Source organism: Triplophysa rosa, linkage group LG1 (genome assembly GCF_024868665.1).
Source record: "Triplophysa rosa linkage group LG1, Trosa_1v2, whole genome shotgun sequence".
NCBI classification, from domain to species: domain Eukaryota; kingdom Metazoa; phylum Chordata; class Actinopteri; order Cypriniformes; family Nemacheilidae; genus Triplophysa; species Triplophysa rosa.
In genome coordinates this window covers 19,570,274-19,595,661 of record NC_079890.1, presented here as the reverse complement: position 1 = coordinate 19,595,661, position 25,388 = coordinate 19,570,274, and the positions used below count along the sequence as shown (strand labels likewise).

The window sequence follows — 25,388 nt, the reverse complement described above, 5'->3', positions numbered from 1 at the left end:
GCAAAGACATTTATACAGATTTGGAACAACTCAAGGGTGAGCAAATGATGACAGAAGTTTTACTTTTGGGTGAACTGTCCCTTTAATGTTTTAATATGTCTAAATGTTATTATGTGTTATACGATTATATTTGAAGTTATATTATAGAAAAGAACAATTTCTAGAAACAAGCAACTGCTGTTTTTTTGTCTGTTTGTCTACAATTCAGTCGGACAAAGACCCACACAGAGAGTGTTTGTCTTTAGCCCTCTCACTTTTTCATTGTGTGCCAAACCTAAGTGAAAATTCTATGTCCTATGCAAAATGTAGGATGTCAGTCTCGCTGTTTTCACCTTGAGCAGTGGTCATTAATGGATTGTTTAGGACATGACGTTCGTGTTGTAAAAGAGAGACAAACCACAGGTCTCGACATGAGCATCTGTCATTCATTGTCTAACACAACGACAGCTGTAGTCTTTTTCTTGCCCCTTAGCACATGCTCACAAACACATTTCATAGAGAAGGTGAAAACAAGAAACAGACAGGCTTTGTATTCATTTATTTGTGTAGATGCCACCATTTATTTGTGTAGCTTTTCCTTTCTACCAAAATTGTAATTTGTGTGTAATTGTATAACTGGTAAGTGATAAATAAAGATTTTCAGTATGTTGTAAAAATGTTAAGATTCTTATGATAATTCCACAGATGACACAATGGCTGAAACCGCTGAAGAACTTCTAGGTTTTTTTTTCAGTTATCTACTGCTTTACTTTCTGCAAGAACTCAAAAGATTGTTAACTGTTATAAAGAAAGTTTTAATGCACTTGAAAAGTAAATTGAAGTGCTTGGGACATAGATTGGGTATTTGAGACATATTTAAAGTGTGCCATGAGGTAGAGCAGAAGTAAATAGGGATGTAACAATATCAAAATCTCACTGTACGATAATACCTCGGTATAAAGTCCACGGCACAATATTTATTGCAATATTTAAAATGACAAATGATGACTTGGGAACGTGCCATAAGCATCCTCTTTTCTTTATCCTCTAATCATAACTGTTGCTTAGAGGTATGAGTTATAGTATGAGATGGGTCAAATGACCTAAAAATCCCTTTTATAAAATAAAGTAATTGCACCAGATGGACCTTGCTAAAGGGAACATCTATTCTTTTTTCTAACATTCTCTATGTTTCATACACTCATGTGACCACGATAATATTGAGACAATTTTGCTATTGCGATAACACGATATCGATAATATTGTTACATCCCATAGAAGTAAATGAAACATATAAACCAAAACCTTATCAGATATGGACACAGGTATATATCTACAAAATGGTGTGTACTGTTTGATATTTGAGCAAATGTTTGATTCTCTGATTAAAAATAGAGTAATACTCCTCCTCTGTATTAACCTCTGTTCCTTTTAATGCCCATTTCCTCTTTTCACACACTCACAAGAGTCACAAACACACACATGTTGCAATATGAGGAATAGGGATATGTTGAAATCAGTGAAGCACTCCAATTTAAAAAAACTTAAATAAGGAAATGTCTTGTGGTACAGTTAAACGTGTGTATAGAAAGAAATCACAGTTTAAGGCTAACCAGACAGAAAAGACAAATTAATTATATCATACATGTAAAAATATGTCATTGTAAAGAATGAGGTTCTAATCTATGTAACAATATCTCAGTAAGAAATGTATAAGAATTTTCACTTAAGACACGTTTCTCATGAAGAAGAGCACAAAACACAAACAAACATTTTATTTAAAGTCATTTCAATTGGAATACAATTCCAAAACACATTTTCAATACAGTAATTGTTCAATAAAAAACCTTTAAAGCTACATGCACTTCCTTTTGTTTGAGAGTAACTGGTTATTGTTGGTTGACGTTACAAATCTTCCATAGTCACATCTACAGGCAGTTTTGTCTCTGTGAGACACTGTGAGGTGCTGGTGTGTGAATTTTGTCTCTTAGAAACAAATGATAACTCCTTATTCCTTTCACCTGAGGCTGTGCTGGATAGATGCTGGAACAATTTCTGAATTCCAGTTTCCCGGAGAGAACTGCGGAAGGTACGCGCGGCAAACACGTAAAGCATCGGGTTGACTGAGCTACTGATGAACACCAGAGCTCCTGTTATTAAGGTCATTGTCATACAGGTGTCCTCCAAGTTGTTTGACACTTCAGGATATGAAGACTTGACAGCGAGTGCAATGAGGGAAAGAAGGTTTGTCACATGATGTGGGATCCAGCAGATTCCAAACATCACCACTACGCTGCAGATTAGAACCGTGGATTTACGCTTGGACTTGAAGTTCATGAGCGCTATGCGACTGAAGAGGCAGCCGTAACAGACCACTAACGTGATAAAAGGAATGACGAAGCCTATAAGAGTTTCTAAAGTGAGCAACACAGCCTCCTGCGTCTCAGATGTGTACTCCTTAAATGTACACTGAACTGGCTCTGGTGGATGACCCAAAGTATGAGTTACAATAACAGGAATGCTCAAGGCAAACGAAACTATCCACAACACAAGTAGTAGTTTATTCAGTGCTTGTTTCTTTCTCCAGCCAGCTGAGGCGAAAGGGTATCTGACAGCCAGAAAGCGTTCCACACTCATGATGGTGATGAGAAAGACGCTGCAGTACATGCAGGCATTGATGATGTACACCATGGCTTTGCAGGCAGCTTCTCCAAACACCCAGGAATGAGCCAGCGAGTAGATCCAGAGAGGCAGAGTGATCAACACCAGAAGATCTGCGGCGGCTAGATGAAGGATGAGCACGACCGTGTGCGAGCGGTGCTTCACATGCTTCAGGATGGTCCAAACCACCAGTAGGTTCCCAGGTGTGCCCACCAAGAAACACAGACCCAGGATCACACAAGCTATAGTGTTCTCTGTAGTTGACATAGTTGACAAGTTGTCCGGTGTTGTATCATTGGCACTATAAAGAGAAGACATGTCTGTGTTTGTCTGGTTTCAATTTATCAGACAACAGAGTGAAACTCTCTGGCTTCAAGTTCCTTATGATTAAGCTTACAAGGCAAGTCAGCTGCCCATATTATTCATGCAACAGAAATACAAGCAGTTACTCGTAAAAACAGATCAACAGATCATACTATTCTGGAAATAGTGTAGTCATTTCTGACATGTGTGATGCAACAGTTTATTAGTTTAAAATCTTTTTAGTATGGTGTATGGAGTAGCAAGCAGTGATAACTATTTAAAAAGAAAGAAAGAAAGAAAGAAAGAAAGCCCGCAATGCATTTTTATATCTGTTATTTTATTTTAGTTAAAGTGTGCGTTCATCTCTATCTCTCTTCTGAAATAGATCTGAGATAGAAAACAACAACAAATGAAACCGTATTATAAGCGGCAAAGTTTACTCCTAATTGTTGAATTCTTTAAAATGGCCATATGTTACCACTTTTCATTTTTAAGAATACAACGGTTTGTCTCAGTTTAATAGGCAATTATTCCCTTCGTATGTAATGATTATTTGATAACCATTTTATTAAAATGAAAGGCACCTGTTCTTAAATTTTCTTTGTGTCACATCTGTAAAATAAATGCAATGAGGCCGATTAGCTCAGGTGGAAACAGATCAACGTGACAGTAGCGCCATCTTCTGGTAACACTTCATAACATACAGAGAGTAGGCTAGGTAATTTTTCAAATCAAACATCTTGACTGCTATACAGGCTACATTTTTTTCTGTCTGTTACTGCTGTGCTAATTTGTTTGTCTCTGAATTTCTTGATATAAAGTTAAGAATCCAGTGAGTGCCTGTCCATCTTCCTCTCCATTGTCCTCTGTTTCCTTGTTGTACACTTCAGAGTCGAGCATTGGCGGTGCACATACACAAATTGGGTAGCAGATTAAATTGATTAACGGGTCTGGAAAAGAAACGTACTCACTGTTTCATGCTACATTTTAAGACAGGGTTGTAAAGCCATCAGAATTCACGTGACAGATTGAGAGCAGCAAAATGCCTGTGGAATTAAATTAAAAACACAGTGGCTCAGCAGAGTCACTCTGGGGAAAATGCTTCAATTAGCAGATGATCACGATTTCTCCCATATGAAAAATTTATGTAGATGACAAAAGTAAAGGTTCATGTGAAATCTGTGATACAGAGTTTAGGTGTGAGAGACAACATGATTGCATTAGTTCAATCAGAGAAAAGTTCAACACAGAGAAAGATATTTGGGAAAATGTTAGCAACTGTCATTTCTGGGACATCGCTGACTACCATAGTAGGAAAAATGGAGAAAATTTGTGTTCAACAGAACAAAGAAATATGTACAGGTTTGGAATAACTTGAGAGTGAGTAAATGATGACAGAATTTTCCTTTTTTGGGTGGAGTATCCATTTAACAACACACTTAGAAGAACAACATAGCCTATGGTTGTTTCCCAATCCAAACAAAATGTTGTGAGTAACAAATCCATAACGAATGCTGTTAATATGTAAAATAAAAGGGACTTGAGAGCGAACAGATGAGGTGTTATCCTAAGCATCATTCACATAGCAGAACAAAATCTATTATAGTGTGCCACTAACAGTGAAGAGCAGGCAAAAGCCAACTTTAAGTGTAGCCTCTCAAGCACCTGCTTCAGATGCAACAGCAGTCACTAAATGTATACGAAGAGTGCATATGAGAACTTCTGGAGAATGGAAATGGCTCCCAAGATGAATATACTGCTGGTGTTCATCTCCCTTAATTGAGTCAAGAACGGAACCCAAACAAATGCTTGAAGAGCTTGTCAGATACAGTGTTGGGTAAGTTACTCTGAAAAACGAATTAATTACTAGTTACTAATTACATATTCGATAATGTAATTAGATTACTGTACAAATTACTCTCTCCAAAAAGTATTTAATTACTTATTACTAATTACTTTCTATATTCTACATCAACCTTGATGAGTTAAGTGATTCAAGGATAGACATGAAACGCCTCTTTTAATTCATTCAAATAAATAATATAAAACTACATAAAGTAGTATTATTAATTACAAATGTGAGAATTATACATTAAAGCACAGATTTTAAAGTTAGACTTTGAATTTTGATGTCAATTCCACTATTGCACTCATATATTACACAAAGTATTTAGTTTAATTACATCAGAAGTAACTGTAATTAAATTACAGAAAAAATAAGAGTAATCCCTTACTTTACTTTTTCAAGGGAAAAGTAATTAAATTACAGAAACTAATTACTTAGTAACTAGTTACACCCAACACTGGTCAGATATAACAAAGACTATAATTACAGTAGTGTTGATTCATGTTATCTCCATTAACACTAAAATGGTGGTGCACACCAGAAGAACCCTGATATAGGTAGGCAGGCACTACTCAAACAAAAGACTTGGACCATTTACAATGCAGACAGATAACTGACACCTGTGTGACAAAACAAACAAACGAGACTAATGCAAGTTGTGAACTATGAAGCTATAACAAGTTGCTGTAATAATCTGTCAATTGTGGGACACATGACAGGTATAATTATGCAGAAATCTCGGAACAACACTGTACTGTAACACTGCAAAAGTGATTGATGTATATCATGGTACTAAGTGATTAACATATTGATATACTACGGTATTTACATTATACTTAAAGGTATTTAAATGAATATAAATCTTGTAAAATTGTAATTTTTTAGTACGTTTGTGTGTTTCTGGAAGCTGCTGGAGTCAGGAATAGGCGCCACCTGCTGGTGGATTTGTGGTAAAGGCTAAAAATCAACAGTATTGTTTACCTTCAATGTTGTGTACTCAGAGTTAATTTCCTACATGCTAAACAAATGAACTTGGGACAAATTGAAGAAAATCTGAAAATGATTATCTCGAAATATGTACATATGCGTTTGTTTGGGCCAGGTTAAATTAGCTGCTTCTGTTTTACGACTCTCTCTCTCTCCGAGATGTCTCTGGATGTACCTTTTATATGAAGCAATAATGACATTTGGAAAAATAATTTCCTCCATCATACATCAGTCTGCTGTAGTTGAGTTTTGGCTGTAATATTTTAAGATTGATGGTGAAAACAGTTGGGGGGAGCAAGAGCAGCCACATGCAGCCTCTGATCAAAACTCATCTCATGATTCAGCCAATTACGACTCATTCATTTCATTCCACTCATGGGTTTGTGGTTTCCATTTGTGTGTGCAGCAAACAAAGAATGCTGGAAAATTCTGTTTTATTTTCTACATGCTAAACAACTTAACTTCATTCATTTCTTTATGCCCAGATGTGGCTTTGGCACTTGCAATGACGTTGAGATGATGTTGGCCTGTGAAAGGCATCTCTTTTCGACAGTGATCATTTTTCACTTCTGGGTAAGACTCCAGAGATTGAGTTCTGACAATAGAAAGTCCATAATGTGGAATTTTAACAGTTCATGAACCTGCTTGAAGAACAATATCTTGATCAGAAAGATTAAAGGACATTAATCTATTTTACCCACAGTATAGACCACTTTGAAAGATCTTACATAAATCTTAAAGATATTCATTTAATATTTTGATTTGGTTCTAAATGTTGTGTTGGTTGTATTTTGTTCAAACGTTTGTGCAAAAAACTGAAACAGGAAGTTCTTTTGGAACAGCGTTGTTTAAGTTTTCCGAAGGGTGTAGCACACTTTACCTTCTGCTAAGAGAAATGGTTTTAAAGACACAAACAGCACAACAAGAGTATGAAGTTACTGTCATGGGTAAATAAGGTATAGTTCCAGAAATGCAGTAGTTTACACAAACATTATTGTTTCACCTCTAAGTCAATGCACTAATATTTGTTGCCTATACGTTTGGTGTGGCCACAGTTGCTTTTTTATAACTCTTAAAAAGGATAGTACGACCAAAAATTCTGTCATAATTTATTTATCCTCGTATCATTCATAATGTGTATATTGTCGCTGTCCTTCTCAAACCTTTTATGTCCAAATTCAATGTTTTTCAGAAAATGGAAAACGCACTCTTTTTAAGTCACTTTTTAAATGATTTAATAAGGTGTTGTCAAAGTTGACAAGCACTTTTTAATACTTTTTATTAGTTGACCCAGTGACAAACAAAGGGTGACTAATAATATGATTCATGGCAAAAAAATGAATCCCAAAATATGGAGATACAAGGTTTTTTCTTCTGCGGAACACAGAAGAAGATATTTTGAGAAATGTCTCTGGTGTTGTGTCCATACAATGGAAGTCCATGGGGCCAGTGGTGTTTGGTTATCAACATTCTTCAGAATATCTTCATTTGTGTTCTGCAGAAGAAAAAAGTCATACAGGTTGGAATGACATGAAGGGCAACAAAAAAATAAAGCATTTCCATATTTGGGTGAACTCTCCCTTTAAGCTTAACAGAATCAGCAAACATTATTGTTTCATTTGATTTCAGCTCATACTGGCATTACCAAAGCAAACAGATCTACAGACAAACACATTGTTTTTCTCTAAGGAGCCAGAGTTCCTCGGGCTAAACTGTAGAGTAAACTTCACAGAGCACCTTTTCTCACGCCTGCAAGTTTTTCCAGGTATTTGGGTTAATACCGGTCTCACTAACAAGATACCAAGATAACAACAATGAATTCTTTTATCTCAGTCTGTACTGGGCTGAAACTGAATATCATCCTTCAGGGTTTGTGAGATATGTCTGTGTGTACTGTATGCCAAAAACCATTAAATACATCAACGAAGAATTAAAACTCATTTCCATTTTCAGTACAATCTGTCTTTATTACATTTTGTGTGAACTTTTTAAGGTGAAAAATAAAACACTCAAGTACACATTCATGCTCCAGCTAGAGGTGGAACCTGCAGCGTATTTATTTTGTTGTTTGTACACTTTCGATTTGTATTGGCGACGACGAATGGCACTTTAGTGATCCTCATACATGTATAAACTTAACACGGTCCTGTACCTCCTAAACGCTATCTCTTCAAAGCACCACTGGTGCAACTATTTACAACAATATACATTCTGTTTTTCGTTTTACTAATGAATGTAAATAAGAGAACTGAAATGAAAAAACTCTTTCCAAACAGGCAGCAGGAGTACACTGCACCTAAGAGCAGCAATAGGGCTGAGCTGACCTGAGGTCAGTCATGGGATAGTTAACGCTGTGACACCTGCTTATACCAGTACTCCACGGCATAACAGAAAGCTGAAGCGACTGACCACAGGTCAGATTTAAAAGGGGGCACGGTCATTATGGAAATACTGTAAAGAACACAGAAACTCGACTAACAGAAACACCTCAAGTTGTCAGTTAACAAAGGCTTTAAACATGAAACTGATGCTCAGAAATGGAAGGCCTACTGTCTCAGAATCAAATCTATTGCAGTCTGCAGCAAATTGGGCAACAAAAACAGTGGGAAATGCTTAACTAAAACGTATATCTATCGTACACTGCTACAGTCTTTATTTACAGTTAATAATACAGCAAAGAACACTACTGTTCTAAACATTTGAAAAGAAGATAAATACAAGAATATTTATTCAGTTTTATAGATAATCTTTAAATTTATATAAAAGCGAAGAAAAAGTGGCTTAAAAAAAGAAAGAGACAGTGCTATTTCGAGCGCTTTATAAACTCAGTGTGACATGAGATTTGCTGGCACTCAACAGGAACAATAAATAGTAGCTCTGTATTCCTCTTCGGCTTGGTAACGTGGCGTCGTCATTCTCAAAGCAGATATTAAACCTATGGAATGCAAGAATAACACGTTACATTACATACCAGCATCCTGAAATAAACAAGCATGAATCATGGATTTAATGACGATTAAACATGCACAAGCAGTGTGACGTCATGGAGCGAAAGCCAAACTTACTGCAGCAGTGGTTACTGAGCTCACACTATAGTAGACGGACCTATCACCTGTGCTTCTCCCTGTGACAAAACGAGAGGGGTGCAGGGGGTTACATAGACGTTTGCACAGCTGTTTGCGTTGGTGCTAGCATTAGCATGATGTTATGAAATGTTAATGGATCAGAGAGATACACTGATCAGTACATGCATACATTTATGCATGTATGCAATAGCAGTTTTGTGGTTAGTTCTGTTACAGATGATCGACTCTCTCTGGGTCGAATATATCTTTAGCTTGATTTTTCTGTTATTTGGGAGAAAACAAACAAGCTAACAGACCAAAATTAATCAAAATTAATGGCATTAAAAGGCTGTCATAACCTTTTTTGTTTATTTGTCCGTATTTTAAAAGTTTCAAGTCACATTTATTGTGGTTCGGTCGGGGTTATGCCGAGGCCTCATGTACTGTAAAGGGCCGTTCACATTATAACGATAACTATAAAAAACCATTTAAAAATCGTTCTTAATTCAGGAGAATAGAGGGGTTCACACCATAACTATAACGATAAAGATACAGAGAACGATATCGTTGGGATCACTTTCAGAACGATTTTTTTCCAGCTGATGAACGATAAAACATACTGTCAGACAGTTTCTGGCAGATAATGTTTGACTATTGGTGATCGCAACGTGGCTTTTATGTCAGAATTAAAGACTGTAGTGGTCGGAAAGCGGTGTGTTTACGGCGGTATATCATGTATGTAACGCTTATGAGTCAGCAAGCTGGCAAAACATATGCTTTACTGTGCATGAGTGCACAGTCTTCAGTCAGAGCATCCAGTCTTTGCTGTCATATTTTGGAGAAAAGACGTTCGGGAATGAAAACGAAAGCATCAGCAGGTCATTTACATTCATTTTAGTGACTGAGAACACAACAGCGCGCAGGCTTAAAATAAACATAACGTTATTGTTATCGTCCGCTGGTGTGAACGCAAATACAGGTGGTGGTCATATAATTAGAATATCATCAAAAAGTTGATTTATTTCACTAATTCCATTCAAAAAGTGAAACTTGTATATTATATTCATTCATTACACACAGACTGATACACATACGCATCTTCCTCTTCACAATACCCCATAGATTTTCTATGGGGTTAAGGTCAGGCGAGTTTGCTGGCCAATTAAGAACAGGGATACCATGGTCCTTAAACCAGGTACTGGTAGCTTTGGCACTGTGTGCAGGTGCCAAGTCCTGTTGGAAAATGAAATCTGCATCTCCATAAAGTTGGTCAGCAGCAGGAAGCATCAGAAGCGTCTCGCCTGGGCTAAAGACAAGAAGGACTGGACTGCTGCTGAGTGGTCCAAAGTTATGTTCTCTGATGAAAGTAAATTTTGCATTTCCTTTGGAAATCAGGGTCCCAGAGTCTGGAGGAAGAGAGGAGAGGCACAGAATCCACGTTGCTTGAGGTCCAGTGTAAAGTTTCCACAGTCAGTGATGGTTTGGGGTGCCATGTAATTTACTTTTATCAGAGAACATAACTTTGGACCACTCAGCAGCAGTCCAGTCCTTTTTGTCTTTAGCCCAGGCGAGATGCTGCTGATGCTTCCTGCTGCTGACCAACTTTATGGAGATGCAGATTTCATTTTCCAACAGGACTTGGCACCTGCACACAGTGCCAAAGCTACCAGTACCTGGTTTAAGGACCATGGTATCCCTGTTCTTAATTGGCCAGCAAACTCGCCTGACCTTAACCCCATAGAAAATCTATGGGGTATTGTGAAGAGGAAGATGCGTATGTGTATCAGTCTGTGTGTAATGAATGAATATAATATACAAGTTTCACTTTTTGAATGGAATTAGTGAAATAAATCAACTTTTTGATGATATTCTAATTATATGACCAGCACCTGTATAGTTATAGTTACAGTTATCTTTATAGTTATCGTTATAATGTGAATGGCCCTTAATACTAACCGTCGAAATGTACTGGCTGTTGTAGCAGGGTTTCTCTTTTGTGGGAGAGGTGATGGAGGAGTAACAGGAGGAGTCACATGGTGAGCTGGGCTCTTCGGACAGAGCCTCGGGCAGGTGACTGGAAACACATCCGCTGTCCGAGCCACTTGAGCCGCTACCAGACAGACAGTGAGACGACGAACCCGAGCTCTCTGTAGCTAAAGACAGACACAATAGAATTCAAACCCTCAACATCACATGTACTTTGATATTTGAAAACAGAACAGGCATTGTACTATTGAACCACATACAACAAAGAAACAAAAAAAGTCACTAGCACCATGTTTATATTATGTTAATAACACTTTCTGCTACGTACTCATAGAGGGCTGACTGCTGGTCTCATGCTCCAGTTCATCCTCCTCGATGCAGGGGCCGATAAGAGGTCTCTCTAACAGACTTTGGCTGCTGTACATGTGAAGATTCAATGGCCCCAGCAGCGTGGAAGAAGAGGGGCCGCCGGCTGCCGGTGTCCCGCTAACAGGAGCGTTTACCGCCGCTCGTTTGAATGGGTTTGAGTGGTCAAACAGAGAGACAGCAATGGAGGCTCTTGTCCTAGCCCCTGTAACAGAGGGAAAAGAATGATGCTAGTACATTTCTTCTTCAATTAATCTTAAAGTTTATTATTAGTTATATCAATGAATTTAAAGCTAAAGTGTGTCAAAAATCCCCCCCGAGTCCCCCGACCAGGGGCGGACTGGGAAGCAAAAACGGCCCTGGAGTTTTCGGCCCACATCGGCCCTCCACCATTTCTGTCGACGGGGGACGGGGTGTTTGATTGCATCGGATGTCCACCATTTCTGTTGACGAGGGGGTTTGTATGTAACGTGTCATTGCGTTACATGTATACGTGTCCGTCTCGCTAATGCCTTCGCATTGCGTGCAATGTCCGTCTGTCTGGTCCAAGCGTCCATCCCGGCCCCATACAATAGCGGCCCACCGGGAAAATTTCCAATACTCCAGATGGCCGGTGCCCCTGGTCATGGATGGCCTTTCTGGACTTTGACAGAATGTCCTACTGGTCAGTCCGCCCCTGCCCCCGACCAGCCAGATTCAGCAATATGGTCTCAACCAATAGAGTTTGCTCAAACAACAGCAAACAATGAGAATGTTTGGAAACTCTTTTTAAAAATCTTCATTTTTGCAATTCTGTTAGATGATGTTAGTGGGGCAGAAATGACACAATTTAGCTTTAAATTAGAGAAAAAAACAAGACAGAATTCAGCAAACCAAACCAGCAAATCAACATTAGTTGATTAGTTGATCATGTCACAGTAAACAGGCTCACCTCTGCCTTTCATTATGTAATCGATGGCTCTGTCATTGATAGCAGCATCACTGGGTTTAATGTCCAGGTAGGGTTTATTGCCCACCCCCATAGAGACCATCTCTTGCATTCGAATTTCTGCATGCACACACACATTATATAAAGATTCAATTTTCTTTTATGTATTAACACACACACACAAAGATGTTGACATTAAGATACTGACAGACATTAGAACGAGTGTAAAACTGGTTTTCTTACACAGATGAAAATAAATATGCAAACCAAATAATTAAAGAAGGTGCCTTTAATTTGCATCATTCACTCATGCTAAGCCATGCCGAACTGAAGAAATATAATAGTTGTGCGACTTTGTTTAAAACAGCCTCCTATTAGCCTAGGGCTGTAAATGTTCTCAAAAAATGTGTAGATATTTCTCTCTCCCATTCACGTCAGCTTGTTCTAGTGTATTTAACAAAACAAAGCGGAATTCTTTCTCACCTTTATTTCGTGTGGCCTGTTGCCATAGTATCCGTGCAATGTCCGAAGTCCACGCGTGTTTGATATCAGTGTTGCTTGCCTGGAGAATGTAGGCCTGGTTCTTGGATGTTCTCCTGCGGAACCAGATCTCAAACCTCAAAGCATTCTCACCCGATGTCTCTGTCATACCCACATCAGCCGTCTACAGAGAGAATAGGACATATTTTATAATATACCAATATATAATATAATTACTGTCGCATATTGAGTGCTACAACAAACACACACTTACTTTAAAAGAATGTTTGTATATGTAAACATCCAGGCCACCCTCTATCCGTTTGGGTTTGCTGAACAGCACTAGATCTTCAAACAGGAACACGTGTCTTTGGCACTTCTTCCTGCCATACCAAATCGTGAACTCATCTTGACGAACCAATTGGCCCTGTTCTTTCAGATTCACCTGAGAGCACATGAGAAGAGAATGTATCAGTATCTGAACATGTGTAGAGGATCAGGCTGGCGTATCCACCGAATCGTTCACACTTACATCACAGTCTCTGATAGCGTCCATGGCGAGCAGATCGTTCCCATGGCGAAGCTGGAATTTGACCATCTCGGCGGTGGCACGTAGGCACGATAGCTCCTGCTCCTGGACCTCACTCACTTCTTTGATCAGATCTTTGAGAAGCAAGGCGTACTTACTCATGCGCTGGATAGGCTTCAGCAGGTACGATGCCAGGTCCATCTTATCCCCCAACTCTAGCTGCTTATGCTGGAAAGACAATAATTCACTGAGATCAATTATGTGGTGTATCTAGATCAACTCTATGCAGATGCTCCGTGTGGTCTGCTGTAAGTATTATTCACTTGCTTACCCTGAAATAGCTGTTTCCATGGCTGGCCAAAAGCGCATCTGACTTTGGTTTGTTCTTGCTGTACAAGGCGTACAAGCTGAACTGGTCGTGCTGTGGGTTTAAATGGAAACAAAGAACAAAACCAATATGTCAGGCTTATCAACCACCTTTCTGTATTAATATGCGGATGAACAACAACTCTTGTTGTTTCGGAAATTAAGGGAAATTTCCCCAAATAATCTCCAGGTGCACTTTTGTTTGGAAAGGCTTAATGGCTTTGTAACGTGTTTTGGTTCATGTGGAGTGTGCCATATATTCATTGTTGTGCCAGCAATATGTCAAAAGTGATTTCATCTTAGTTCATACTCTGCTGTAGGTCAGCCCGCATCTGTGTGTATTTCTCTCTATCTCTCTCTCTCTCTCTCTCTCTCTTGTGAATTAATGTCTTTGAAAGCGTCATAGGGTAAAGATCTTCATGTAAGCCAGCAATATGAGTTCACCACGACTAAGAAAAAAAGCAGGGCGGTGGTCCTTAACTTATCTGAAGACCTCAGAGCTCTCTTTGATTTACAGTATATACACATAGTGGGCAAAAGAGAGAATGGGCAACACATTTTGACTGGTTTTACACTACTGTGGAAAAACACAGACTTTTAAAAGGACAGTTCACCCAAAAATGAAAATTCTGTCATCATTTACTCACCCTCTTGTTATTTCAAACCTGTATGACTTTCTTTCTTCTGCAGAAAACAAAAGAAGATATTCTGAAGAAAGTTGGTAACCCATTCACTTCAATTTTATGAACACAAAACCAATGCAAGTGAATGGATGCCGGTTAACAACATTCTTCAAAATATCTTCTTTTGTGTTCTGCAGAAGAAGAAAGTCATACAGGTTTGAAATGACAAGAAGGTGAGTAAATGATGACAGAATTTTTATTTTTGGGTGAACGTTCACTTCAAGCTTAGTTTCTAATATACAAATTGAGCTCACATTTTGATTTCGAAAACCTTAAATAGCATTGCACTGTAAATAGGTTCGAATAAACAAATATGCAAAATGGCTAAATGTTACATTCATTTCAATAGTGTACTTCCAATGAAAATGTTACTCAAGCTTCATTTGTAAGTCGCTTTGGATAAAAGTAAAATGTAAATTTAAATGTCAAGCAATAACATTTTATTTTAGATTAAGCAACTCTATTGGAGCTGAAAACATCCGGTGCGGAAGCAAACAAAAAATTCATACAACATTTGTCAGTTATTAAGTTATTAACCTTTCTGTGTTAATAAAAAAGATGAGATGTTCAGAATAAAGAGACTCTCGTACATGTCGCAGGAAGCAGTGGCCGACACGTAGTGGGTGGTTACAGCAGCTCTCCAGCTCTTTAAGGAAAAACTGGCTGTGGAAGTCCACCAGTTTCTCCAGATTGCCGAAGATGACGCTGCGTTTTCCACGCAGGTCCTGTGGCAGGTCAGCACGCTCCATCTCAGGGAAATAGTTGTCAATGATGTACCGCAGAGATCGCACATACTCCCGCTCCGTTGTCACCATCTCATCCACAATGTGACGTAGTTTACTGAAGGCCAGACACAGAGACACAAAACTTATTAACATATGTGTGATTAGATAAAGCTATTGGGCCAAATCTGATTTTCTAAAAAAGTCTTTGACAATTATATCTGTATAGAATTTTTTTTTTTTTTAAGTTTTCTAAGGTTTCTTATGGGACCTCTTAAGGAGCTACAGTATCATCATTGTAGCTCTGAAATAGTCCATAATAACAAGTGCAAGTACTACACAAGTACTATAATTCACTTCAGATGAATGCACGTGGTAAATGAGTTTTTGAGTAAATTTGGGTCTAATAGCTTTGCCAGACTTTTTGAAGGACAGGTGGTTCACACACTGGGATGTTTACTCTCAACCATGATGCCATTACACAGATGCTTTCTCGCTGAAACACTGCCAAAGACTGGCTAAACAACAGTCTCCTGCAGTCAGACTTACTGCTTTTTACATCTGTCAAAGAGACGGGGGTGATTTTTCAGGACATGTTTAGTACGAAAAATGTCAAATGAGCTGCACACATTAACTTCTCACCAGTAAAGTGCTCATACTGTGCTGCAACTGAACAAAACGAGGTTTACATGACATGAACCATAGACCGTATTATTATCAGTTTCTTATATTCAAAATAACAGTACCACACAGGACCAAATGCCTTGTTTCAAAAAATCTGTATCAACACCACCTCTATACTGCAATCTACAAAAGGTAACCTGAAGAATGTGTTTTGAGGGTCACACAGACCTATATAGTCACTTCATCCATCTCTTCTATGTCGAGGAGCAGAACACAAAAACGTTCCCCACCACTTCAAAGCCAAGCGGAGCAGCTCCCACCTGGGAAAGTCATCTGTATCTCAGGCTCTTTCCCAGGGGGTTAAAAGGTGACCAGAAGGGTCCACAGCTGGAAAACCCATCCACAGGGATTCAGAGAATTATGGGAGCTGTGATTGTCTAATACGGAGCTAATAATCACACAATCCCCTTATAGTTGCTTTAGCACGCATGAAAACGTTCAACAGGCTATGACTATGAAATTCAGTCCGTGTGTGTTTTTTTTGTGAGCTTGTGCGACTTCTGAAAACTTGGCTTCCTTGTATATGTCTATTTTAAGCATTCAGCTGTCAAACCTGTCAGTATTCCTATATATTCTCCTGTGAGACAGGCTAAATATTTTTGTCTGTGTGTCTTGGCAGCACTGTTGCTCTCATTGTGTGTGTGTGCTCTGTTACACACCATTCATACAGTGTTATATAAAGTCTTAAGTTTTATGCTAAAGCATGCTTTAGTAAGCTGATCTCACAGACCTCCACGGTCGATTGTATTCATGTTATAACAGGTGAGTGTGTGTTAATGCTTGCACGTGTGCGCTGTTTGACCCACCTGCCCTTGCTGCGGGGTTCTGGAGCAGGACTCCCACCGCGGTGCGAATCAAGAGAAGACCACTCGTGCATGGGCGGCAGTCGCGGGCTGTACAGCCGATCGATCACCTCAGTGCTGCTCACCTCTAGACCCTTAATAAACACCCCTGTGTTCCCTCTCCGTGCAGGTTCACTTAGAGTTCTCTGACAGGTGCCGTAACGTGACACACTCTCACTGCCGGCCGTGTCAAAGCTTTGAGTCTTCCGCAGAACCCTGTGGTTTGGTTCTATAGACGAGAGGCTTGGGCTGGTGGAGCATGAAGGAGCACACGCCTGCCCTTCAGGATGTGGTCGGGGAGCAGGCTCATCCGTTGAGACACTGCGTGCTAGCCTGTGGGATCTGACGGGTGTACTGTGGGGGATTCTGTGCTCAACGCTATATGGACTTCCTGTGGAGGTTCGGATAGAAGAATCCCTGGTGTCCACACGGATGCCTGATGGGCTGCTGGGTGTTGAGGATGTGCTTGAGAGAGAGGAAAGTCTATCCCGTCCCCAAGCTCCACCAAATGCTTTCCGACACGAGAAGGAGATGCTGCTGCTGCGTTCTTGAGCTTTGCTGCTAACTTCCGAGTTTCGTCTGGAGGAGGATCTGGAGTCGCTCTCGCGGCGGGTTCGCAGCGCCGTCTCCAGCTTCTTCTCAAACATCTGTTTGGTCTCCTGACACTTGGACCAGGCGAACTTCCACTGCTTGAGTCCCTGGTCGCTCCTCAGCTCCTCCGCGAGGTCTTTCATCTCCTGAAAGCGTGCGTCTGGTATCGGAGAATGCTGACTGTGATAGGTCTCCAAGCATGTGATCATGTTCTGGCACTTCTCAGTCCTGCCACAGTCCTCCATACTAACACACGCCAAATGACGCATGCCCTCTAGTGCCCATTCGTAAGCCTGAGAGAGAGAGAGAGAGAGCACAACTGAGTCAGATGATGTAATGAAAGGGAAGTGGGCGACTAAAGCGAAAAAAGAAAATCTGTGAGAAAGACATGAAAACAACACTTTGTGTGTGGTAAACGGCACCTTCTGAGAAGAAAGCAATATAGAGAATGAAGGCAATATATCACCGTAAGACTTTTCTACACGTTTAAGAAGGGACAAAGAGAGTCTTTATGAAAAAACGATGAGTTCAGTGTGAATGAAAGAGCTGGAAAAAATAGAGAAAGGGAATGGGGAAAGGATAGAGAGAGAGCGAGAAACCTCCAGCACCTTTTTTATGGAAAATAAAGAGGTTTTTAGCCAGGAGCTGGGAGGTCTGGGTAAGAAGCTTTAACGTGCAGCTTAGCAGCAGGACAGACTATAGTTTCAGCTATGTGTGACAGAACACTGCCACAAAGACACATGCCAACCTCTTTACTAACCATCTCACCATTTTAGAGGAAATTCAATGCCCCTTTCTAACTCTTTCTAAGCTCTTGTAGCCATACAGCACTACATTTTCTCATATAACCTCTGGATTTTAGAAATTCTTCATGACTTTTTCACAAACATTCTGACAGGTTTGCATAATAAATAGTGAAATAAGTGGTTAAACCTCAGAGGGGATTAACACAGATCAAGCTCAACCCACCCATCCACACACATCAATGCTGGCTGCAAACACAGGCCTGTGTTTAGACATTCCTGAGAAAGAAGCAAAACTCCCATCTTCTATCTCTTTCTGTTCACACACAAAACCTCTTTCTCCCCTCCACACTCTCTATGGTATTTTACATGGTGACATCCTTTGCCTTCTCATACACACTCACTCTTTCCTCACACTCAGGTTAGGGTGACATGGAGACCACATGCCAAACCTCTAGCACCCAGATACTAAAGTCTCCCCCGAGAGCGAGAGTCAGAGATCAGCCGTCCACACTAACAATACACATTGCCAAAAAGTGACAGAGCATTGGATTCACAGAGACAGAGAAGAGAAAGAGACACACAAAGACGACAGAAAAGATGCAAATGCGATTTAATTGATGAAAATAAGGAATTAAAGAAAATGTTTTGTTTGTAATTACAAATTATTTTCTGTGGCTATTGAAAGCATGCTATAAACGCAAAACCCTTTAATCCAGAATATATTGACCATTACATTGTTTTGCAATCTCAGGTGCCTCCCATAAACGTCAGGTATTGCTGATTCTCCATCAACTTCCTGTTTTGCCAAAACCTGGGGCCGGATTCACAAAACATTCTTAAGAAGAAAATTCTTCTTAACTGCCATGTTTTTTCTTAAATTCTAATTTAAGAGAAAAGTTAGTAAGGTTATGAATTCCGAAAAAAGTCTTAAAAAAGTTGAACCATTTCCATCTCGATGCTGCGGCGTCGCGCTTAGAAAAATTTGTGCGCCACACCGCATGCGCGTCGCTCCCTATTTGTGTGCGCCTGTTGCATGTATACATTTAAAATAACGAACTTGCGCGTGCAAAAGATGCGAAATGTGAATCGGGCCTAAGATTGTTCTTAAAAATTTTCAAGATTTATCTTAGGAAAAAATGAAGAAGAATCCAAATTCTTGAAACAAGAGCTGTCGTAATTATCTTAAAATTACGACAGCCTCACGGTTGTCTTAAATCTCAAAAGGATATATGTTTAATACATGTACTTGGTTGTTTCACATGTGACGTGTAATGTATTGAGCCAGAAGGTGTCATGAGCCATTAAGGAATATTTATTTGGATATAACAATGATAAAATCTAGTTTTCATTATTAAACACGGAGTGCTTTTGACATTATTCTGGGATAAAGTGACTGGAAACGAAGAGGGTCACAAGTATTATGCCGTAGTTAGTACACACAAAAAGTATTATAATAAGTAATAATGCTTGCTAACAAATTAGCTAACATGCGATCGTAAATGCATTGCCGTTTAACACATCACATGCTAATATATACAGTATAGGCTATTATAAGAATGTGATGTGCTTGTTACACACAAAGTTTATTAGATAAGCATATACAGTTACCACATGAGCGAGCGAGTGTAATCATATTATTTTATTCTTACGACAAAAATTAAGATGTTCTTAAGAAAATATTTGAGAACGTCTTATGAAATCTTTGAGAATCACACTTACGAACATTCTTATGAACTTCCTATAATTTAGCTTAAGAACAGTTTGGTGAATCTGGCCCCAGATGTGTAAAACAGACATGGGAAGCACAAATCTAAAGCGCTCTGTTTATGGTGCTAAACTCATCCACAGGTTCTGCATAGGACCACAGGCCAATCCAGCTCTCAAATCTGCCCCCTCGGTGAACAAATAACCCCCTTTAGTGGAAGAAAGCAAACACTTTGATCTATAGCTCAATATAGTTCCACACTCTATCTGATGATACCCACAATACTGTGGGCAGGGGATGACATCATCGTTTGGTTGGTTAGCGTGTAAAACTCTTTGAAGTGTGAATGGTGTGTGTGTGTGTGTGTGTGTGTGTGTGTGTGGTAGGGCTCTGATTGGTGAGAGCAGAATTAGTTTGCCTGAGGGAAGGCCTCACACTATTCATCCCCACACAAAGAGCGAGAGAAACAGAGCGAAATAGAGAGGGAGAGAGTACGATGTGCTAAAACAGAATAGCGGGAGACAGATTTGGAATGAGCTTTTGTACACTCCCATAAATGAATCTCTTAGCAGTTTAAGCGGGTCAAGAGGAGCGTTTTAAACTTGAAAGGAACCATCTTTTATTATTTCCTCTAATACAAAACCAGCAAAAGGGGGAAAGGTTTTCATGACGTCAGCCAGGTTCTGATCTCATGTCTGAGCGATGCCAAGAATTTGTTTTTCCGAGTGTCAAAGCGTGAGCCTGCTATGACCCGCACTGAGTTTTAGAAGGCACGGGCTTAAGATTCCTGACGGGGTTGAACTCACAGCAGCACTCTACAGGCAGGCCTGTTTAACGTAAACTTACGACTGAAAGAAATGATTGAAACACAGCACTGCGGCCACACATTCTTGCTCATTGATGTTCATTTCTACAATGATGTGAAGGACTGAGATAATAGTAGGTAATACAGATAATAAGTTGATCTGGATGAGCAGCTATAAAGTCTGCAGGAAATGAGAGCGAGCGAGCGAGACCCTTTTAATGAAGACACCCTGCTGAGTGTCAGAAGACCAACCACAGACAAGTACCTTAGAATCCTCTTAAATCCCGCTCAACAGAAGCAAAAGCTTTTACTGTTGCTATGCTATTCAAAAATGAGTGAGAAACTGCTTATGACCAACTTCCAAAAAATATATTTTTCAAATTTGTGACAACAAACCAGGCACCATCTGCTATCTTATCCTCCGTTTGAGTCCTATCTAAAGAAATGCAAAAAAAAATGAAAGAATAATAAAGCTAGAGAGAGATGGCACCTGTATGATAACTAGCCCCTTGTGATTTGGACTAACTCAATCTAATGGTGGTTTAATGCAATATAACGGTGCATCACATTCACCAATCCTGACGGCCAATAAGAGTCATTAATCTTACACCGATCAATTAATGCGGGTGTATGATAGATGAGGAACGCATTAGAAGAGCGCGATTCAGCTCCGTTTTGTTCTTTTGTTGTGCGTCTCAGCAGTGACGCATACGAGTATGCGCGTGTCTGCTGCGGGGGGAACGTCTCTGTGTTTCCTAAAAAGATTCATGAATGTCAAAGCCTGAGCAATCAGACTCAAGAAAGAAGAGTTCAGCGACGGCATGCACACACACACACACACACACACACACACAAGCGAGGGGGGAACAGCCCGTGACAGATGTGCTTTTAGTCTTCTCTCTGGTCTAAACTAGAATGTGCGCTTTTTAAGAAATCAAACACGTGTTGAATATATAGAGCAGTGGGAAGCAGACGCACGGCAGCTGCTCCAGACGGAAGGAGATCATGAACTCTTAATGCATACTGAATGTCTGTCTGGAGTGCTAGGCTTTTGCAAGCTTTCCATTTCCTATTTCCTCTCTGGTTTAACTCTAGTTCAGGTAAAAAAAAGAGTGCGGACACACGTTTGAGCTGGTTCATTTGATACTTCAAAAGGCATGAGATGTGTGCCTATACAGAACAGATGTCGAACAAACTGTTGTGGTGCAGAGTGAAGGGACTGTTTTTCATATAGTGGAGGTTTGCTGGCTTTATTGGGGGTAATGACGGGTTGGAAAATGAAGCTGAGTGGACCGGGGGCTGCTGTGTTATTTTGCCCTGGCCTGGTTGGCAGCGCGCTCAGGTGAGGGCTGTAAAATCGTCACCGTCTGCCCATTAGTCCAACTTTATGAGGCGAACAGGAAACCATTTTGCTTAGCAGGGGAGCGGGTCTACAGAGTAAGTGAACACAAGCAATTGTGCCTTTATGCTTCCATAGATGCTGAATGTTCTACATGAAAATGATCAGCATTTAGAACTAAAAGAGGAACTAGTTACATAGTTATACTAGTTACAATATTCAGGCCTATCAGCTTCTTCATGGAAGTAAATAAGACTGTTTGAAAAGAATAATGACCCCAAAAGTACTTCATTTATTAAAATGTTGAAAAAAGTGAATGACCACCTAGCCTGGGACAAGCAGTCTATGGTAGCAAGTGGGCACAAAAATCACAGGAGTGTGTTGTGTGTTTTGTCTGAGTGAGTATAATTTGATTGAACTGCACCCAGGAGAGGGCTGGGAAAACAGGGTCTGCAGAGCAAGCCAATCAGACTGCATTAGAACCACCAGAGTGGCATTAATCACAACCAATCACAATACTGATCAGAGTGAGTGGCTACTTAAATGCCCCACACACACCCACACGGCCCTGCAAAAGCTTATTAGGTCACATACCCTAAGGGAATACACATTATACAACACAGGAAGATAAATGAAAATCCTAAAATCAGACCAAGGGTCTAAAATCAAAGAAAATGGCTTATTCTATTTTTCTTCATTTACTGACCATCAAGTTGTTCCAAATCTGTTTACATTTCTTTGTTCTATAGAACACAAAAGAAGATATTTTAGAAGAATGTATGAAAGCAAAGAGTTCTGAGGCCATTTTTCCTACTGTGGTAGTCAATGGTGGCCAAGAACTGTTTGGTTATAAGCATTCTTCCAAATATCTTTCTCTGTGTTCAAGGGTTTAACTTTGGTTTGAGAAGTGGGGGAGACACAAAATGGGGGAAAATGTTTTTGATTTGAATCCTATCACAAATTCAAAATACCTATGTTTTGCGTTTAAATCGATTAAACCATGAAACCAAAAGGTGTTTTTATTGTGTAGCAAAAGTTGATGTTCATGAAGGGGGAAAATGCGAGTATTGACTGAGAAACGGAGGAAAACATGGCTTGTAAACCTGAATCTGCGGTCGGAAGCAGACGAGCAAGATGACTTTCTAAAATGCTTAACGAGGTTTAACGTACCTAAGCAAAGACCAGGGAAGCCCATGTTTCTGTCAAGCCTTGTCATAAACACTAACTGCTGTTACAATAACGAGTCCTTATTAAACGAAAAAAGTAATATATCACGCGTAACGCGTTTCTTCCCCATAGAAGTCCATTATAAGGAAACAGCTTGATATAGCCTACCGAAAAAACGATCACATAAAAAACTAATTTCTATTATATTCAAATCAAAACCACGTGATTGAAAACAATCTTTCAGTGCTCTATTTTTAGAGTGTGCACGCGACGCACGCATCGACACAGGCAGACTCTCTGTTTCCTGCTCGGTCCTAGTACGGCGGCGTGTGGTTAAAAAAATCATGACAAACAAATTTGAAAGTGAGGGGGACACGAACGGGATTTTGAAAAGTGAGGGGGACATGTCCCCCCTGTCCCCAGTGGAAATTACGCCCCGTCTGTTTTCTTTTGAACAAAGAAATTTATACAGATTTGGAACAACTTGAGGGTGAGTAAATGATGACACAGTTTTTATCTTTGGGCAAACTATCCCTTTAAATTAGTAAGAAACATTATGCTTACACAGAATTCAACTGTATTTCTTGTTTTGGACAAAAATCTAAATAAAGGGAAATCTTTTTTTATACATATACAAAAGTTCATAAAATGTAATTAGACATTGTAAAAACTTTCATGAGTTTTGTTTGTGTTTCTTTTGTGACCCATAAGTAAAAACACGATCCCTAAACTCTTCTGGAGTGCTAAAGAGTTTTTACAGCCAGCACATGCTATCCAGGTGGCTAATGAGTGCAAGGTGCAAACTCGCTAGCGATTAGTCAACATGTCATTACAAGCTGTAAGGAGAAAAGCGACAGCCCTTTTATTTAGCCTATTCTGTCTGTCAGTCTTTCTCCCATTCTTCACCCAGTTCTGTAAGAACATCATGGGAGGTCAAGCATGGCACACAGAAGTTTATCATCTTTCGCTTCTTGTCGCTGAACAAGTGTGGAGGTCAGGGTTTTGTGTCCACAGGTGCTAACACCAGGTTCTGCCATAACAGACCGGGACACAAGGACTCAGAGACAGGAGGCCACAGTCAAAGCTCTACAAAAGACAGACACACCTAATTAACAGAGCATAGGCATGTTTTGTCCTTCTAAACGCTGTCTCCTGTTGTCCATTGGGGGTTTGGAGGGCAATGAGGTGTAGAAAAGGGGAGTTGGGGTCCTGTGTTTTTGGGGGGTTCTGTCCAGAGATGGTACAACATTTTGGGGAGGGGGAACATACCTCAAGTCCAGTCAAGCAGCAATAGTAGTAGTCTTGAAATGTTGACAGAGAGCGCATAATGATAAGAAGAAACGTGAGATGTTTGGTGCAAGTAAAGCCAGAAATGCACACACACACAAAGTGCTACATGTGACACACACACACATTCATTGAGGTGGCCATATGCTGGAAAAATCAGACAATAAGGGATTCCCCTACAATATCAATCTACATTCTCTAACCAGGTCTCGACTATGCTTTATTGCCCCTCCTTACCCTAAAACTCACTTTGACACCTTCACTAACACTTTCTCTTTTTCTCTGCCCACATCCAGAACATCTGTGATGTTCTACATCTCACATCACTAGAAAAGATACAGATTTACAGATACAGATACTGTAACGACTAGTAATCCAGGCAGAGAAGCGGATCCAAGTGCAGTTTTGATTTTAATGAAATAAACAAAGACAAACACAAACCAAAGTACTCCACAGAACGAAGGAGGCACAAAAACAAAGCATGAAACAAAGACTGACCCCAAACAAAGGAAACACTAGGGCTTAAATACATAGAAACTAAAACAAGATAACAAGACACACCTGGAGGAACTAATTAACACTAAAAACTACAAAGGACTACAAAACATGGCACAGAACAGGAAGTAACAGAAAAGTTCACCAACACAGGGGAAACACAGACTGGGATCGTGACAGATACAGATTTCAAATGAAAAAAACTGAAGTCAGATTTACACTATTTATTGATGGCCTTAAAGTGATGGTTCACCCAAAAATGAAAATTCGGTCATCATTTACTCACCCTCGTGTCATTTCAAATCTGTATGACTTTCTTTCTTCTGCAGAACACAAAAGAAGATATTTTGAAGAATATTGTTAACTGGCACCCATTGACTTGCATTGGTTTTGTGTTCATACAATAGAAGTGAATGGGTGCCGGTGCTGTTCGGTTATCAACTCTCTTTAAAATATCTCCTTTTGTGTTCTGCAAACGAAAGTCAAACAGGTTGAAGGAAAGTCATCAAAGGGGGAGTGCATGATGACAGAATTTTCATTTTTGGGTGAACTATCACTTCAAAAGCAGCAAAGCTGTAAGCTATTTAATAGCTACTAAAAGCCAGCTGAGCTCAAGAAAATAAATGTGCAAACTCTGCATATTAACCTAATGAAAATAAATGTGTAAGCTTTATATTTACACTGTGACAATAGCCGGGTTTCCATCCAAAAGTGATGCAAATCTTTTCGAAGTTTGCAATAACAGGATGAAAGACTAATGCAAAATTGGTGCGTTTCAATCAAGTTCCTTGAGCGGACCACGGTGGTATTGGTAACCTAGTAACCA

At 39.8% G+C, this 25,388-nt stretch overlaps 2 protein-coding genes across 5 annotated transcripts in view; both read right to left on the bottom strand.

Annotated features, from left to right (window-relative positions):
- Positions 1-1,739: 1,739 nt before the first annotated feature.
- Positions 1,740-2,980, bottom strand: si:dkey-148a17.6 (uncharacterized protein LOC108190685 homolog). Its single transcript, XM_057341019.1, has one exon. It carries the CDS (start codon positions 2,956-2,958, stop codon positions 1,885-1,887), a length of 1,074 nt encoding a protein of 357 aa, XP_057197002.1. The 5' UTR covers positions 2,959-2,980; the 3' UTR covers positions 1,740-1,884.
- A 4,736-nt stretch (positions 2,981-7,716) lies between these two features.
- The window catches only part of plekhg4 (pleckstrin homology domain containing, family G (with RhoGef domain) member 4), a 71,856-nt gene continuing 54,184 nt past the window's right edge, over positions 7,717-25,388 (bottom strand). For 2 of the 4 annotated variants that reach the window (XM_057333948.1, XM_057333974.1), the window contains exons 14-24: positions 16,392-17,311; positions 14,770-15,019; positions 13,462-13,551; positions 13,134-13,358; positions 12,876-13,046; positions 12,605-12,785; positions 12,125-12,241; positions 11,156-11,398; positions 10,798-10,994; positions 8,842-8,900; positions 7,717-8,711 (exon numbers count right to left, since the gene is read on the bottom strand). In XM_057333948.1, coding sequence (XP_057189931.1) covers positions 8,862-8,900; positions 10,798-10,994; positions 11,156-11,398; positions 12,125-12,241; positions 12,605-12,785; positions 12,876-13,046; positions 13,134-13,358; positions 13,462-13,551; positions 14,770-15,019; positions 16,392-17,311 — 2,433 coding nt within the window. In that variant the 3' untranslated portion in view covers positions 7,717-8,711; positions 8,842-8,861. The other 2 variants (XM_057333956.1, XM_057333965.1) reach the window with 2 other exon arrangements.